At 39.2% G+C, this 18,168-nt stretch overlaps 1 protein-coding gene across 7 annotated transcripts in view; it reads left to right on the top strand.

Moving 5' to 3' along the window:
- znf462 (zinc finger protein 462) overlaps positions 1-18,168 on the top strand; it is a 107,137-nt gene that overhangs the window by 75,560 nt on the left and 13,409 nt on the right. For 4 of the 7 annotated variants that reach the window (XM_043717166.2, XM_087995555.1, XM_043717172.2 and 1 more), the window contains 6 exons: positions 3,217-3,482; positions 6,196-6,314; positions 14,608-14,802; positions 15,210-15,248; positions 15,822-16,083; positions 17,885-18,021. In XM_043717166.2, the coding sequence (XP_043573101.2) occupies positions 3,217-3,482; positions 6,196-6,314; positions 14,608-14,802; positions 15,210-15,248; positions 15,822-16,083; positions 17,885-18,021 (1,018 nt within the window). The remainder of the gene's footprint in view (positions 1-3,216; positions 3,483-6,195; positions 6,315-14,607; positions 14,803-15,209; positions 15,249-15,821; positions 16,084-17,884; positions 18,022-18,168) is intronic. The other 3 variants (XM_043717188.2, XM_043717184.2, XM_043717196.2) reach the window with 3 other exon arrangements.

Raw genomic sequence — 18,168 nt, 5'->3', positions numbered from 1 at the left:
CACTCTGTCTTTTATTGTCCTGGATGTAATTGGTCATGGGTTTGAAAGGTGCTGCCAAAAAAAACTCCGTGATATTTTTGTAGTGCATCTTATAGCAATTGCACACGTTTGCTCCCGGATGTTAGATGATAGAAACCATAGAAATTATGCAGTACACGGTGCCGTTTGGCCCATCTTATCCATGCCAGCCCAAAGACACCTGGATGGCCTTTCTAATCCCATCTGCCTGCACACGGCCCATAGTCCTGCTTACAGCACTTTAGGTACAGATCCAGGTACCTTTTAAAAGGATTTGTGTGGAAGTGGTGCCAGTCAATCAGGCTGGCTTGTTGTGGATGGTGTCAAGCTTCTTGAGTGTTGTTGGAGCTACACTCCTACCTGCAAGTAGGGAGTATTCCATCATACTCCTGACCTGTGCTTTGTAGCTGGTGGGCAGGCTTTTGGGGAGTCAGGAGGTGAGTCACTTATACTTAATTCCTAGCCTCTATCTGTTCTTTTAGCTACTGCATTTATATGGCCAGTCTAGGTCAGCGTCTGGTTGATGGTAACCTACAGGATGTTGATAATAGGGGATTAAGTGATGCATGTCGGGGGTAATGATTTTAGTCTCTCATAATGGAGATGGTTATTGCCTGGTACTTTTTTGGCACAAATGTTAGTTGCCACTTGTCACCTCAAGCCCCGATATCCTCTATGTTTTTGGTGCATGGCTTCTTTTATCTGTGACAGATCATGAATTCAACAAGATGTAATGTTTTCAAGGCCTTTTAAGGCAGACAGCATTAGGACTTCAAATTCTCATCAATCTATTTCTCATTAATTGCAGCCTGCAGAGACTTCAGGTGCCCCTCAAGAGGAGGTGGGATCACTGACAGCAACTTGTGCATTTAACTGCACGTGTGCACTCTGCAGACATTGTCAGTTTCGGTAGTATCATGAACACGAACACTGATTTCTGCTGCAAAATCTGGGCATCTATCTATTAGCAATCAGTTACGTGGAAAGACTGGAGAAGCTAGGATTGTGCATTTCCAGGCAGAGATTGTTAAGGAATTTGAAAATTGAGGGCCTCAGTTAAGTAACTATGGAGAAAACACATGCTTCCTGTGGCAAGTGGGTCAGTCCACGAAGGTCATGCATTGACTGTAATTGACAGGAGAATCAGAGGAAAACATGAGACATATCTTTAGAGAGTGTTTGTTTTTATTAACGCATGAGCTGTGGGTGTCGCTGGCCAACCCTAATTCCTAGAGGGCAATTAAAAATCAGCCACAGTGCTGTGGATCTAGAGTCACATGTAGGCCAGACCAGCTAAGGACAGTAGATTTCCTTCCCTAAAGAACTCTAAATGATTTTGTTTCTGAAAATCGACCACAGTTTTGTGGTTATCCTTAGACTCCTGATTCCAGATTTTTATGGAATTCAAATTCCACCATCTGCCATGGTGGGATTCGAACCTGGGTCCCCAGATTATTAACTCGTTGTTAAGATCTTAAACAAATTGCCTGAAAGGGTGGTCAAGTCAGCCGTCATAAGAAGTTGTTGCTCTTTTTTTTCCCTCAGCTATTTAAATTCATGTGCCGGAGAGGTAGGGTGACTTGTTCATTGTTTGGCTGTGCAGTCCAGCTCTTAAATTGCACTATTATACAGTTTAGCCACACATGCACAGTTAATCGTTTATATACGTCATTAATCTCTAGAGAGTTTGGACGATCCTGAATAAATGTAATGGGTACAAGAATAAGTCAACCTTTATGTCAGATGTGGAATGCATGTGGAACATTTCTGCTAGTAAGCAGCTCTCTCCATTATATGCTGCGCTGTTTAAACACAGGAAGACAGCGAATAAGATGTGTTTGTTTGTCATGGAGTTCTCTAACACCTGTGACTAAAAGGGCTGCGTAAGAGATGTTTTTTAAACCCTCTGTGTACCCTGGAGTGAACTGCTTGTTCGTGCAGCTTGAGGTTGCAAATCAAATGGCGTAATTAGCACTAATATATCTGACTTGAGGTACGCACTGATTCTCAGCAATGTTTTTTAAGATTGGAACAATCGTTATTGCAGCCGATAAGTTTTGATGCCATTCATTACATTCACTGAATAATTTGCATTAACTGCCCTTTCAATGTTATTTCAAAACCAAATCGCCAATGAGACCCAAACAATCAGTAGTAAATTGTAAGGCGACAAAAGGAAACTTTTTCATTAGAGAAATCTTTGTCCATGGTGTTGATCAAGTCCTCATGTCCCTCTGGTGCCCACTGGTGGTAAGAGGCTTCAGTTTAAATCTACAGACTCCCTTTGCAATAACACAGGACACGCAGACAGGTACAGAAGGGAGGAAGGCTGTCAGTCTGAATAACCACCTCCCCAAAGGCGTCCCATTACTGGATCTGTTGGCAGTATCTTGGACAGATCCAGGAAAAGATCCTCCCATGTTACATCTACCCTCCTCCTCACCAAGTGGCCAAAGATTCAGAGCAGTGAGATAGAAGCACAGGCTGAAATAGAGGGACTGTCCCTACAAATCTGCTTTACAGCTATTAATATGCCTTACTTCCTGCCTCCTGCTCCCTTTCCTCTTTACAGATTTATCCAGTTCTCTTTAATGAAATTAATTGACTGTGCTCCCAGAACCCTTTCAGGCAGCACTTTTCCAAATGACATCAATTCACCGCATCTTCCCTGCATAGTGTGTTTCTTTTTTTGCCAAATAAGTATGTCTCTCTAGTTATTGACCCTCCCTGCTACCAGAAATGGTTTCTCCCCATCCACTGTACAAAGGTGCCTCGCAGTTTTGAACATATTGATTAAATTTTCCATAACCGCTTCCGTTCCTGAGCGAACTATTCCAGTTTCTTTGGTCTTCCTAATTAACTGAGTTCCCTCATTGTTTCATTCAAAAATGTTTGTACTTGAACAGAAACGTATCATTCGTTGACCTTTTGAACATCTTCCTGAGGTCAACTATCTAAGACTGAGGAAAGGCTTCTCCATATGGAGATATGTGAGAATTCTCTTCTTTCCATCCCATTGGGCTGTGTATCTCCACCAATGACTATATCCAAGAATGAAATGTTTTTTTGAACCCTTAAAGGAAGGAAGGGATTTGGGGATAGTATGCGAAGGTGGAGTTGATGGAGAAGATCAGCTTTGAGTTTGCTCAAAGGGGCTGAATGCTTCTACTTATTATGTTTCTGTTCCTTTCCCAACAGGATAAAGATGGAGATAACAATTCGATATCTTCGGCTGAAAAATCATTGGAGATGTTACCAGAGCAGCAGAGCTTGGAGGGAGAGGAAGATGCCCCTGGGGTGGATGCTACCATCGGAGGCTACCCCTGCACTCAGTGTGATCGGATTCTAATGTCCCTGCAAGGCTTGCGTTCCCATGAAAGGAGTCACACGGCTTCTGCACTGTTTAGTCGTGAAGGCAAACATCACTGCCAGTACTGTTTGTTTGTCACTGCCTTCCGGCAGAAGTAAGTGAATGGTAGAGGTCATATTTCACTACGATTGTACAGTAAGCATGTGGATGATCAGGCCCCATGGTGTTAATGCTCCTACTGAGCGTCCGCACACCAGTGGAACTGCCTGAACTAGGGATGGAATGTGGTAGGATGATTTTCACTAGGCAAGCCAAAAATACCACAGCTGCTACACAGTTAGACTGAAGTGGGCTCTGACGTATTTACTTTTAGCTTTTGTAATGTGAATCGATTTATTGAGTGAGAGTTGTTAACTTCGTCCATCAGTATTTGCGCAATTCATCATTTATCAATAATATATATATATATTAAAACTCTGCTTTAACAATCCTACAATCCTGACTTTGGGTTCCTCTACCTTTTTAACAGGCCAGCAGTTTCTATTTATGTAGCACCGTAATGAAATAAAATAAGAACATTTGACACTTAACCATCTGAGCAGTATATTAGGGCAGATCACCAAAAGGTTGTTCAAAGGAATGTTTTTCTCAGGAGCATCTTAAAGAAAGGGAGAGGATGAGATTTCAAGAGGGAACTCCTGAACTTTTGACAGTCAAACTACCAATTATCAAGGAACTAAGTTTCTGATAATAGTCTACATGGTTTTGTTTTGCATTACTAGCTGACATTGAATGAGGCTGGGCTTCAAGTCCTTGTGTCAACATTGAGGGCCCTATCATTTTCTCTCTATCCTGTAGCATAACAGGTAACCTGCTAGTTGACTTTTGCTTGCACAGGTAAATGATCCATTTCATCAAGGGAAGGGAAAATCTATCAAAGATTTGTTAGCGGGTAGCTCTATCCTTGATGCTTCTCTTAGACCCATTTCTAATTCAAAGTGACAAATATATATTGAAGTGATTCCTTAAGTTGTCAACTCTGTGGTATGTGGTTTTGTCACTTTCAGAACTCTCAGATCATCTATTTCACAATAGCTTGGTTTTCACACAAAACTTCCCATAATACTGTGGCTGAGAGCATGAACTGTTTGGTGATATAGTAGGCTGATTGATTGATCCCATCTTTATTTTTCTGTCGGAGAGAGTGACTCTGTTACCTCTTAGTACATGAAAGATATATCCATATTCAGCAAAAGTGAATCACAATGAAAGAAAGCTGTGTCCAGCATCAGTAAGATTTGAGCTAACCAAAATGAAAATGGGAGGGTGGTTCAACAAATATTTGGTTGTTTGATCAACTCCCAATTTGTCACCAAGAGACGAAAGGCCCTCTGTTTCAAAACAATTTTCTAATTTTCTTTTATAACTTCAATTACTAAAGCTTACTTATAATACTGGTCAATTAATAACCTGTAATTTTAATTACCTAATTGTTTATTTTATTTTTAATACTTGTAGATTTCTGTTGTCCTTATTGACTGTAGCTTCAACCCTCTGCATTGGTTCTACATTGGCACTCATATTCCACTCATTGCATTTGCTTTTGGGCCAGAGCTTTTATGACTGACTTGGCTGTTTAATAATCACATTCATTATGTTAGCTACTTACAAAGTGCTAGGGAAAGGAATTTTAGGGCGAGGGTGGCATTTTATTGTTTGAATTCCCACAAGACTATGCTTCAGTGACAGTTGACCTCACACACAATTTTTACATTAATTAAAAATTAGTACCTGATTCTGTTCCTCAGTTCTATTGTAGACTAGCAGGAGGCTGAACGAACGCAGCAAGCCAAGCGGCATCAGGCAGTGGGGAAGTTGATGTTTCAGATATAACCCTTCTTCAGGAATACCTAAAACATTGACTTCTGCAACTTCTGATGCTGCCTGGCTCGCTATGTTCTTCCAGCCTCCTGTTTATCTACTTTGGATTCTAGCATCTGCAATTTTTTTGTCTCTAACCTCAGTTTATTGTCCTTTTTAATGGGTTTTACTGCTCTGTGCATGTAAGATGATGTTGGTCTCACTCCGAGGAGTAGCTTAATGCATGCAGACCATCCACCACTTCATGCATCATAGAGTAGTTACAGTACAGGAAGTGAGTCCACTTGACCCATCATATCTGTGCTGGCTGTTTGGAAAGCAAGTCAACTAGCCTCATTGGCCTTTCCTTGTGGCGTGACAAGTTTGCTTTCGCTTTCAGTATTATCCATTTCTCTTTTGAAGCCTTTGCTACCTTGAGCATGCTTTCAGACCGAAGCCTTCCATGGAAAGATCCTATTCTCTCACTCAGTGAAGACGTTTTCCATCATGTCTGCACTGCTTCTTAAATACGTGCCCTCTAATTCTCAATTGCTTAACCACAGAACAGTGTCTTCGTTAAAACCCCTCATGATCTTAAATATCTCTATCAGATCCCCTCAATCCTTTTTCACCAAAGTGAAAGCCTCAACCTTTCCATCTTATCCATGTAACTGAAGTTCATTGTCCCTGAAGCAATTCTTGGGAATCTTTTCTGCCCTTTCTCTAATGCCTTTACATCCTTCCTAAATTGCACCTGCTACTCCAGTTGAAGCTGAAGTGAACATTTTAACAGGTTTACCTTAACATTCCTATCTTTTTTTGATATTGTGTCTCATTTGACTTTTGACCTTGTCTACCCTCCCTGTCCAACTCCAGCATCTACGCACCCTATTTTGATATTGTAACTAACCTGTGATTGTCTTTCTAAGCTAGGAATCTCAAGTTGCCATTTTTGGTCATTACTGTTTTTCTCCAATTGAATCGTGTCTCTTTTTTTAATTTCCCAGCTTGGAACGCCACATGCAGAACCAACACGGGCACCAAAAACCATTCAGATGCAAACTTTGCTCATTTAAGACTGCCTTTATTAGTGGCCTCAAGAGCCACATACAGAGAGCTCATGCTGGTAAGATTGCTTTTTAATACACAATATATATTGTACATATATATGTTGTTGAGATGTGTTCAGTGGGAGATTAGTAACAGATTCAAGTAAGCAGATAATTTGCATCCATTTAAAAGTAATTAGATTTTACAACAGAATACTGTCAGGGTAAGGATGGTGAATGATATGTAAGCGCCTGTACAGTGAGCAAATGCAATGCTGTATTGTATGAAACATCTAATGTATTTTTATAGCAGTTATGTATTTACATTTTTGCATGTATCTAAGTAGCAGCAGTAAATATTCAGGCAGCACAATCTCTTAAATTTACATCTGTGTCCCATTTTAATGTGTATTTGAATGGAATACAAAGTTAAAAATCATGCAATGCCAGGTTATTGTCCAACTGGTTTATTTGGAAGCACTACCTTTCAGAGTGCTGATGAAGGAGCAGCGCTCCGAAAGCTAGTGCTTCCAAGTAAACCTGTTGGACAATAACCTGGTGTTGTGTGATTTTTGACTTTGTACACCCCAATCCAACACCGGTATCTCCAAATCTTGATTGGAATACTTCACTGAAGATTCATTCTTTTAATTCCAGTCTCTTAAACTGACAGTAGAAGTAAAACTTTTGTTGTGATCTTCTCATTTATGTAGAGTTTTAAATATCAGTGAAGCTTGCAGCCATTGTTCAGTTAATATTTTACAAAAGCAATTTGACAAGATCTATGACTTGGTGTGATGGCCTGACAGCAAAACAGTTTCAGGAATTAGGACCTTGTAATCTTTTCATCTGGCATAATAGCTTCCAGTTTCCGTATAGCTGGGGCACGGCATTTAATATACATTAAAATGCACAAGTGCTTCAATGCTTAACCAAGTTGGTAAGACTGCAATCAGTACATTTTGTTGGTTTTAAATAAATTCTAAACTCTGAAATTTACTCCCAACCTCTCACCTCCTTTAAGGCACTCCTTTAAACTGAGCGTTTTTGACAAAGTTTTAGGTTAGCTGCCTTAATACCTAGTGGCTCCTTCACAAATTTTGTTTTATGCTGATCCAGTGTTTTTTGAAATTATAATGAAAGGTCACTTCCTTTTGTTTCTCAACTAAAAGTTAATAATCGTGTTCACATTTCCTATGTCCCTGACCAATTTCTTTCCTAACCAACCTAATCAGAGATGTTATAATTCACCTCTGGAGCTGATTGGACGAACCTATGTCTCTCGGTTCAGGGATAGGGATACTACCACTGCACCACAAAAGGACCTTTACTGTCTCCTTAAATGATACACACAGTCAGCCTATCATGCCAATGTTGCCTCTTTTAAAGAATTATCCAGCTGGTTGCACTTACTCCTGTTCCTTCTCCTCCTAGCCCTGAAAATTGATTCAATTTCCTTTTGAGTGTTGTTGAATTTGCTTCAACATTTCAGATTCTTATAGCGCATCAGCATTTTAAACACCAGAATGTCTCCTAGTCTCCCTATGACTCTTTTTCCAGTTAGGAATATGGTGGTCTACTGGTTATGTTTTAGATTAATAATCCCGTAGGCTGATGTAATGAACCAAAGACAACAGTTCAAATCCCATAGCAGAAAGTGTGAAATTTAAATTCAATTAGCAAAATAAATCTGCAGGGAATAATGAAATGAGTGGATTCTCTTCAAACTCATCTGGTTCACTGTTCATCATGGAACAAAGTCTCTTGTTCTTACCTGGTCTGCCTTACATGTGACTTCAGATGCAAGCAATGTGATTCACTCTTAATTGGCCTCAGAAAGAGCCTTCCAAACTGTTCAGTTGTAGCAAACTGCATTTTCTTGCAATAGTTCAAGAAAGCAGTTCACTGTCACTTCCTCGAGGGCATGAAGGGATAAGCAAATTAATGCTTCTCTTGTCCACATCATTCTCATCCCATCTAATGTCAAATAGATATATTTGAAAACGCAAACTTATAATTTTCTATTTGTTTGAAACATTTTCCTAATGTCTGCTTCAAAATGATTAGAACCCCGAGTCAATTGACCTTGTTTTAATGAATTCTCTAGTCACTGATTGATTTGCTCGTGACTAGCCTGTTTGGACCAACTACTAGAATTATTATCTTTAACGACAACGTGGTTTTTTCTTTCACTGATCTAGCCCCCTCCCCCTCTTTTACACCATTTCTCCAGATTTAAGGGCACCATGTTTGACAAGCAAATAGTGCTGATCACATCTCTCACCATAGCCCTGATTACCAGTGTGCCACTGTTGGCGGACATGTCTACTGCTGCCCTTGCCCTAGACTCTGGCATTCACTCCCTGAACATTTCTACCTCTCTCCTTTTGTTTTAATTGCTTGTTAAAACTCATTTCTTTGCCTATGGTTTTAGTCACCTGTTCTAAATTTGTCTGTGTCCAAAGTTAATGCTTCTACGGAAGCACCTTTGGAATTTTGCAAGAGCTGCTATGTGAATGCAGGTTCTGGTTCAGTTTACTTAAACGGTATTAAGCACATTTTGAGAAATTTTAAGCAGCTATTCAAACCGCACGTTTACCCACCATTAAATTTATACTCCCACAACCCAATCAGACTCCAGACCTCATGTCACTTGTGCAGTCTTTCTGGCTGAGTCAAAGCCGTGACCACTTTCTGACTTTTTGTGTTAATGTGATCACTGTAGTCTGATTACCTCTTACAGATCCAGATATTTTTCCCCTCTACTATTATTTTTGGAAAGGGAAGAGTATTAGATATCTTGTCATCCCTTGCACCTAAAATAGGGATTCAGTGACCCCTGCTTATTTATGCCTGTTCAGATATGTTTGAGCAGTGCACCAAGTAAAACTCAACTCTGAGGCAGTCAGGGAGTTATCACCTAAAATTAACAGTCTTCAGAGTGTAAATTCAGAGTACAAAAGCCAAGTATTGTGGATGTTGGAAATCTGAAAGAAAAACAGAAAATGCTGGCGCAAGCAGATTAGACTGCACCCCTGGAGAGAGAAAAAAATATAGCATTTTCAGGTTTGTGACTTGTTGAGTTGAATTCTGAAGAGAAGACACAGATCTAAAACACCACCTCTCTTTCCACCACCACAGATATTGGCAGATCTGCTGAATATTTCCAGCATTTCTTTTTTCATTGCTTAGGAGTACAGTATTGAGATAGCTAAGAATAATTGAATCTACACACAGCAATTTCAAGGATATTGTTACACTTCTGTCTGATATAGTACCCAGGGACTACCTGGTTCAGACACTGAAAATTATGAATGGCTGGAAACTCCTATTAGTTTAAAACTATCCACTATAAACACCAGGAACAATAAATCTCAAATTAAGAGACATGATTCTTTTGGGAGGATGATTGGGAGAAGAAGAGATTCTATTGTACGACTTGGAGCAGTAATTACCAACTGAAAGTTTAAAAAACAGATTTATGCTAACTGGCTATTCAAAATAGAATGAAGCCTGAACGTCTCATGCATTTCTGGAACTGGGTGAAATTTATATTGAGATTGAACACCATTTTGCATTTGAACAAAACAATGAAGTCTCCGATTCACCAAGGATCACTGTGTCTGTCTTGTAAAAAAAAGACTTGGAAGTGTAGCAGTAGCATTCATTTTTTTCCAATTTGCTTAGCAATTACAACCACCGTTTTTACATGCTGAAACAGTTGTTTTTAACATTCCCTTAAACAGTTTTTTCGAGACAATAGATGTTCCAGTTTGGCATCTCACAGCAGTGGATTAATGAGCTTGCTCAGTCTCCAACTGTAATAGAACCACATTACAAAGGAACATCATGCCCATTAAACCCATCATTTTATCACCGCGTTACCCAATTAATTCTTCATGTGCCGCCCAACCACTACTATGTAGTGTTTTGTAGTTTGTTTCATATTTCAACTTGATGGCCTGCAATTCCAGAACTTAATTTGTGGTGAGATTTGGTGGTAAAATTTTAAATTTTTTATTGGATCTGCATATGATCAGAGACTGTGCTCTGCTCAGTTGTACGGCGTGATCCTTGATTATCTCTTTTCATTTATGTGCTCGTGCTTAACACACACTTGAATTTGTTAGCCACTAGTTTTAGATTATGTGCAAGATGGATAGATCAACATGAATTGTAAGTAGAATGTGCAAGTTAGATTAACATTAATGTCTTTTTCGAAGAGAATTTTTAAAATATTTAAAAGTCATAAAGTTTATATTATTAGCACAATCTGTATTGCATATAAAATCATCTAAAGGTTCTTAACTGGAGTCAAAAATCTCTCTCCCAGCACAGACTGGGGAGAAAATCTGAAAAGACACCTGAAAGACTGTCATAAATTTGTGCATATTATCAATTGGTGGCGAATAATCAATCCAGACAAGGACTGACATAAAATACAGGAAGACTTTAATTTCCAATTATTTATCCTTTCTGCAAGTTAACTAAATTCAACAGATAAAAATGCGGGAATACAGTAGGGTTGTAAGAATAGGGAAGTCACTTATTACTTTGAAGGTGCATGTCCAGACAGGATGGCATTAAAGATTAGAAGCCATTTTTAAAAATAAGCACAAAAAGTAGCAACTTTTATTTCTGGAGAAATAGAATTGAAAACTAGGGAGTTAATTGAAATTCATGCAGTTTGATTGACAATTTAACAAGAGTATCACCCTAGACAGGATGCAGCGAAGACTTACAAAGGTGATATCAGAAATGCGTGAATACTACCAGGAAAAGATTGACAGGTTGGGTTCCTTTTGCCCTGGGGTAAAAAAAGGGAAGTCTCAGGGAGTGATCTAATAGAGATCCTTTAAATGATGAAAAGTTTTTATTGTGGATACAGATGTTGTTTCTTTTTGGCAGGAAAGAGTGTAACCAGAAGTAATTAATATAAGATTGTCATCATGAAGCCCAATAGAAAACTTAAAAGAATTTTTTTTACCAAGAGAATGATGTAAATATGCAACTCACAGCCATAGGGAGTGGTCAAAGTAAATAGTAAAGATGTATTTGAGATGAAACTGAGCAAGTATGAGGGACAAATGAATAGATAATAATGATGGTAGATTTTGTTGAGAGGATGGTAGGAGGCTTGAATAGACCATAAAAACTCTGATGGATTGGTTCGACCAAGTGGTCTGCTTCTGTGTCACACATATATAAGCTATTAATATTTATTTGTAATATACCCTTAACTATTGTAAATCTAAACAGCTATGATCTCCGATAACTTTAGATTGCAGTGTGCAAACAGTCATTGTCAGTTCTTTAAAAAGATTGTTTTCTCTTAATTGGGTTGAATAACTGAGGGACTGCTTCATTTACTGTGCTTTTGAACTGGTATCAGAATCTAATGTCAGTTTCTGGCTTGTTCGTGAGCTTAGCTTATGTGCACCTTGGGGCTATTTTTCAAACTAGGATTTTCTCCAAATGTTGCTGCTGTGACATCAAGAAAAGCAATCTTTATCTAATATTTTCTTAAAAATTAAGAGAATGTTTAGTCTGCAGTGGAAGGGGTGTGTGTGAAGTACAGCACCACAAAAAGATGGTTAGAGGTAGAAGAATTTATAGGGTCATTTAATGTATAATGTTTGAGGTGCTTCAGAAGAGTGTTATTGTTTTGACATAATATGATACTTGAACATGTGACCTTCATAAATCATGATGCCAGAATTTAAGCCAGACCAGCTGAAAACAAACCAGCTGGGGTCCACCCAGAGATTAGGTTTTTTGATCTGGTATTCTGAGATTTATTAATAAAGACCATAATACCGTATCATTTTACAACTTCTCAAATTGTCCTACCACCTTGTGTAATATTTTTCTGCAAATGATTCCAGTCCCCTTTGTTCCTGTATCACTTTTAAAATGTTCCCATTTGGTTAGTGTTGCCAATTTTGAATCTTTTTGCACCTTCACGAGTGCCTCTGTCAGACTGGCTCAAAGTATACAAACCAGTGGGATTATTGTATAGCAGCATTCAATCACATTTGACACCTCTTTAATTATTATTAACTAGTTGTCAAGCTTTCACATTCTCTGTTCTAATGATTAATTGGCATTAAAGGAAATTAGAAGCTTGCTCTAAATCGATCACTACCCTGTCCACAATGTTTGGTTTAGTCAGAAACTCATGACTAGCAGCATCCGATGCTATTGTGAATTCTTTCATCATTTCAATGGATCTTTCATCCATTTTAGTAAGGTTTTGCTGGTCTGATGAGAGGAGTTAGGGTTACTCCCCTTCAAGCACAGAGATTTAAAGGAGATTCTTGAGAGGTGTTCACAATTGTGTTCTGATTTGATAAATTGATTAAGGAGAGATTGCCCCCATGCATGGGAAGGTGGGCAAACTGAGGAGACTGATTTAAGGCAATTGGCAAAAAGCTCATGGGACAAATGAGAATGTTAGCTGATGAGTTGTTATCCTCTGAATGCACTCTCTGTAAAAGCAATGGAAGGAAGTTCAACAGTAACTTTCAAAAGGAGATTAGATAAACACTTGGAAGGAACCATTTTACAGGAATGTGAAAAAGGAAAAGAGGAGTGCGCTTAATTGGCGAACATTATCTCCAAATGTCCTCCATCTGTGCCGCATAAATAATACTAGATCTAAGAGGCATAGCTATCAGGAGGGATTGTACCGGCTTAGGGCTCCATTCTCTAGAGGTGACCTGATGCTTTTAAGTTTAAAGAAGATTTCAGTAGGATAGATGTTTTCACTCATAGTAGAAATGAAAATCACTAGACATCAATATAAGATAGTCACTGCCAATGCAATGTGGAATTCAGTGAAGCATTTTTACCCAATGTTCAAAATGTGGAACTCATTAGCAAAGGGAGTGGTTGAGGTGAATAGTTGCAGGTGCAATTACAGGAGAATTGAATAGATTCATAAGGGAGAAAGAAATAGAAAGCTATGTTGATGAAATGTGACTAACCGAGTTGGGAGGATGCTTATGGGATATGAACCCTGGCATGGACCAGGTGGGCTTGCTTGTATGCTGAACATTCTATATACCAGAAGGAATATGACTTGTGTGATGTTTGTAAGAAAGGACACGTAAACCTCCATTCATCAGTTTGATTTAAAGACAGAAACTAGAGAATAATTTCTATATATTTGTGAATCTGCAAGTGGTTAATGAGTGGGGACACAGTAGATAAACCTTGGAAATCTTTTGCACTCTATTGATTTTTATTTTTTTCTTCCATCTTTAGCCAATTGTCTAAGACTGAGCATTGGTCAACATATGTTTGTATTTCTGTATCAACTTTACTACAATAAATATCCCAGGATGCTTATTGGAGGCATTATAAAATAAAACAACACTGAGATGCGTGTGGAGATGTCAGGGCAGATGACTCAACGCTTGGTCAGTGAGGTAGTTTTTCAGGAGTGTGTCAAATGGGGAAAAGAGAAGACGCTTGCGTTTAAAATTGGGAAAATGTAAGGAGTGAGAATAAGAGAGATTCCTGGAGGGCTAAAACTAAAGAGATTTAAGGTGATGCAGTACTCGGAGCCAATGTCAGACAGTGAGCATAGATGATAGGTGCACAGAAGTTGGTGCAAGCTGGGATATGAACAGCTGATTTTTTTGAAAAAATCAAGTTAGATAGGTATCCAAATTGTGAAAAGTAATTCATTGCACTTTGCACATAAAGAGAACATTTCCCAAAACAGCCAAAACCATGTGGTTCACTAATGTCCTTTAGGGAATGAAATCTGTCATCCTTACCTGGTCTGGCCTACATGTGACTCCAGACCCACAGCATTGTGCTTGTTTCTCAAATGCCCTCTGGGCAATTAAGACTGGGCAATAAATGCTGCCTGAGCCAGAGATGTCCACATCCAGTGAGTGAATAAAAAAAGGCATTACCAATGCATGATACAAAGTCAAAGGTAAAGGTAAAGGATCTAGCACATTAATTTAGCTATTTACTAATGTGCAAAAGCTCTGTTTGTTTGCTCTTGGCTTTGGCGCTGAGAGTATATGCTTCCCTGAGCGAATTGTTTAACTGAAAATGTGCCCTGGGAGCAGAGGGCATATTCTATTGTTTAGATAAAGATTCACGTGTGTGGGTGTGTGTTTATATCTATCACTACTACATTCTACAATATAATTAGGCAATGAATTTATGATGACATAAAGACATTTAAAGTGACCTGAGCTGTGTTTTGCCATTTGAAAGCCAACTAACAGTTTTACGTACCATTTGCCCATAGCTACTTCAAAATTACATAATGATCTGAATAGTTAGGGGAGCCCAAAGCAGCATTTTGTTTCTCAAAAAAAGCATTTGCATTTTGTTGTGTCTTGCCAGTGGAGTGCACGTACAGCTGTTCCTACTGCTCCTTTTCCACACTGATGGTAAATCAGCTGAAACAACATGCACTGAAAGTGCACGGCCACGTACTGACCGTGTCCAAACTCCACACTGACCTTCCAGCAGCCTTCACTTCTGCCGAAAGCCCAACACAGACTCAGTCCCAGGCTGAGGGAGTAGCAGAATCAGATGGTAAGCTGCTCATGGCTATCTCTGATGTATGCAAGTCTTAAATTGAAGTTATTTTAAATGCCTTCAAACTGTTCATGAACAGAAGCAAGGCGCATGTGATTTTTTTTTTGAAAAAAAATTCCATCTTATGTATTATAACTGTGCATGAATTTGCGTTCAAATTCTGCCACATTCCCCTCCCACCACCACCCCAACCATAAGACACAGCATTCTTGGTTTTAAAGAGTTAAAAAGGGTAGGAGAATGTTTCAGTGAACATTGTATAACTCAAAACTTATGGGGAAAGCAATTACTGCTGTTGATGTATTTTTAGTTTTCTTTGGTTAAGAATTGTTTCTAGCTCATTTTAGAAGAGCATTTTCGGAAATCGTGTAAGACCCAGTTATTACTCTGTGTCCTTATTCCAGACCCCACCTTCTTAAAATTTCCCTTCGTCAGAAACAAAGGTAGGAGATGGTCAACGTTCTGTTTTGCGCTTTCTTTATCTGTCAACAATCCCTTATTGGCCATGTACAATTGTACAAAATTCAGTATTAATATGAATAAATAATGAAATTATGGTCTGCTCTTCCAAATTGCTTCTGCAGCCTAACAAAACCAATTGTCTGCACTGCTTTGTCCTGTACGCAATTTTTAGATTGAAATTGATAACTGTTTCAAATCCCTAAAGTATGTTGCCCCTCTGAACACTCTTCACCTGAGTAATGGCTGGAATTTCTCTGATGTCCATTGGGGACAGGGAAATTCTTCCCAGTTTTGTTTGATTCTGCTTCCTTGTTCTGCCTTGCTTTTCCTGCAACTCCCAAAGGGTTTCAGATGCTGTACTTGCTTTCCCAAGGCTTTCTGTTGCAAATATTTCATACTGGCCATTATTGTTTGATAATGGGATTGTCTGGGGCCTTGGTTGTTGTGCTTCAAGCTTTTATCCACAATCTGCAAGTGGTGAGGGGAGGCTGGAAATTGCTTGTGGACAGCTTTGGATTTTACACAGTTTATGTGCACCAACTCTTCATGTGCAGATTCTTCATACTCTGAGCCACCAGATGTCCAACAACAGCTTAACCATTACCAAACGGCTGCGATGGCAAGAAACCGATCCAGTCCCATCCCGGTGCCATCTCCAACCACTTCCTGTGAACAGACAACCAAGGGCTATTTCAGTTGTGAGTTTTGCCAGTTTAATTCTGAATACATCCAAAGTATGAGGCGCCACTATCGAGACAGACATTGCGGCAAGAAACTCTACAAATGCAAGGATTGCCCATTCTTCACGGGGTTCAGGTAAGAAAATAAGATGGCAAGTAGCAAAAAGGACAACACGTGTTTTAAGTTTTGTATGGTGTTTATAATAAAAGGCAGCAGTCCTTTCAGTCCTTGAGCCTGCTGGACCATTCATTGAGACCATAAGTGATGTTTATTACAGCTAGTTTTATTCTATACTATCTCTACTCAACAGAAACCTCTTTAGCCAAATCCCTATTTAGTACTACAACTCTCCCTTCATATTCCTAAGATCTTGCTGATAAATCTGCCAGATTTTAGGTTCTGTTGATGTTTTTGAGAATAACGCTATCCAAAATCACAGTAATTTTGCAAGGGGGATGTTATATAAAGATGGAATATATGTGCTTCTTCCAAACACAAACATTTTATTTTGGACATCAAATTAAATCAATAATTTTGTGCCCATTTGTAATTTGATTTACATTTTACCTGTAAGAAGAGATCGGCAAGGTTGGTTATTTTCTTTGGTACAAGGAGTGCTGAGGGGTATAAAATTGTGAGGGACTGAGATGGCATCTTATTCATTCTATTCTCCATTAGTAGAGATATCAATAACCAGGAGGCACAAAATGAAACATAATTGGTGGAGAGGATAAGAGGGGAGTTGAGAATTTATTTTTCTCAGAGGGTGGTGGCAGTCTGGAACCTGCTACCTGAAAGTGGGACTTGCGAGAGGTGGAAACCCTCATCACATTTAAAACACTTGGAGATGTTGTAAACCTACAGGGCTATGGACCAAGAGCTGGAGAGTTGGCTTAGCTTTGATGGCTGTCTTTTGGGCTGGCACAGACAGGGTGGGCCAAGTGCTCTCCTTCGGTAGCACCAATTTTCTATATTCCAGCCCACTGTGTAAACTGTGTATTCTATTTATGAACTGTTGGTGAGTAACTTCACTGCCAATGACTAAATCCTGCTGTGCATACGTGTTCTGTACTATCAGCCTGACATCCAGGAGCAAAGTAATTCATCTATGAGAAGTAATGGATCTATGGGATTCTTTACTGCAGGGAGCTGTTGAGGCTTGCTCATTTGAAGGATATTTAGGACCAAGTTAGACTGATTCTCTTAATCATTCAGGGAATTGAGGGTTATGGGGTAAAAGTAGAAACGTGATCAGCCATGATCTCGTTGAATGGTGGAGCAGACACGATGGACTTAATGGCCTCCTTCTGAGCCTATGTCTTTTGCTAAGGCTCTGGAGGGTGAACTGTGCTGCTAAGATCATATTCTTTCTCTCTTTTGTTTCACATACAGCCACAGTGAGATTAAATAGACGTGTTCCCAGTTCTGAAAGGTTCTAATAAAGTAAATAGTGACAACTGTTTTCAATGGTAGGAAGATCATTATCCAAGAGGATTTAAGATAAGAAAGAACAGTGCAGATATAGGGCAGGAATTTGGAAATAAGATGGAAGGAGAGTAATGACATTGAGGTGCTGTATGATCTACAGTTGCTAATTTCTTGTGTTCTTTTGTAGAACCAAGATAAATGAGGAATTCTTTACTTTACACTGTGTTATGATTTGGAATGCATTGCCTCAAAGAGTGGTGGAAGCAGATTCAGTAACTAAGCTCAAGTATTTAACCAATTCTCTTTTGAAAGGAGAAACTTTCAGGACTGTGTAAAGACCAGGGGAGTGGGAGTAATTGAATAGCTCTATCAGAAGGGGTACAAAGAGCCAAATGGCCTCCATTGTGTTGTATAAGTATGTTTTAAGATGCCAAGTGCGAAATGAAGGTGCGCCTCTCCTGTTTCAGGCTTTAAAAGTCAGTGGTGATGTTTTATGTTTGTGTTGCAGGTCTACATTTTCTATGCATGTTGAGGGGAGCCACACCGCTCCTCCTGTTGAGGGTCCTAAGGACCTGCGTTGTCCTCTCTGTCTGTACCACACGAAATACAAAAGCAGCATGATTGATCATATCGTCCTTCACAGAGGTGAGGTTCCTTTTGTGCGAGGGCACGTGGGACATGAGATAAGTCAAGTCAGAGCTTTAATGGAATGGGAAAGGGTGGGTAATTGGTTGTCAGTGTTCCAGAGCATCTGTAACACTTTATCTTTTCTGAATTTTGAAATATTTTCAC

Source organism: Chiloscyllium plagiosum, unplaced genomic scaffold (genome assembly GCF_037043375.1).
Source record: "Chiloscyllium plagiosum isolate Xiang-an unplaced genomic scaffold, Cpla_swu_hap1 HiC_scaffold_2, whole genome shotgun sequence".
Classification (NCBI taxonomy): domain Eukaryota; kingdom Metazoa; phylum Chordata; class Chondrichthyes; order Orectolobiformes; family Hemiscylliidae; genus Chiloscyllium; species Chiloscyllium plagiosum.
Note: the sequence above shows the minus strand (reverse complement) of the source record. Positions and strands in the feature narration are given on the sequence as shown.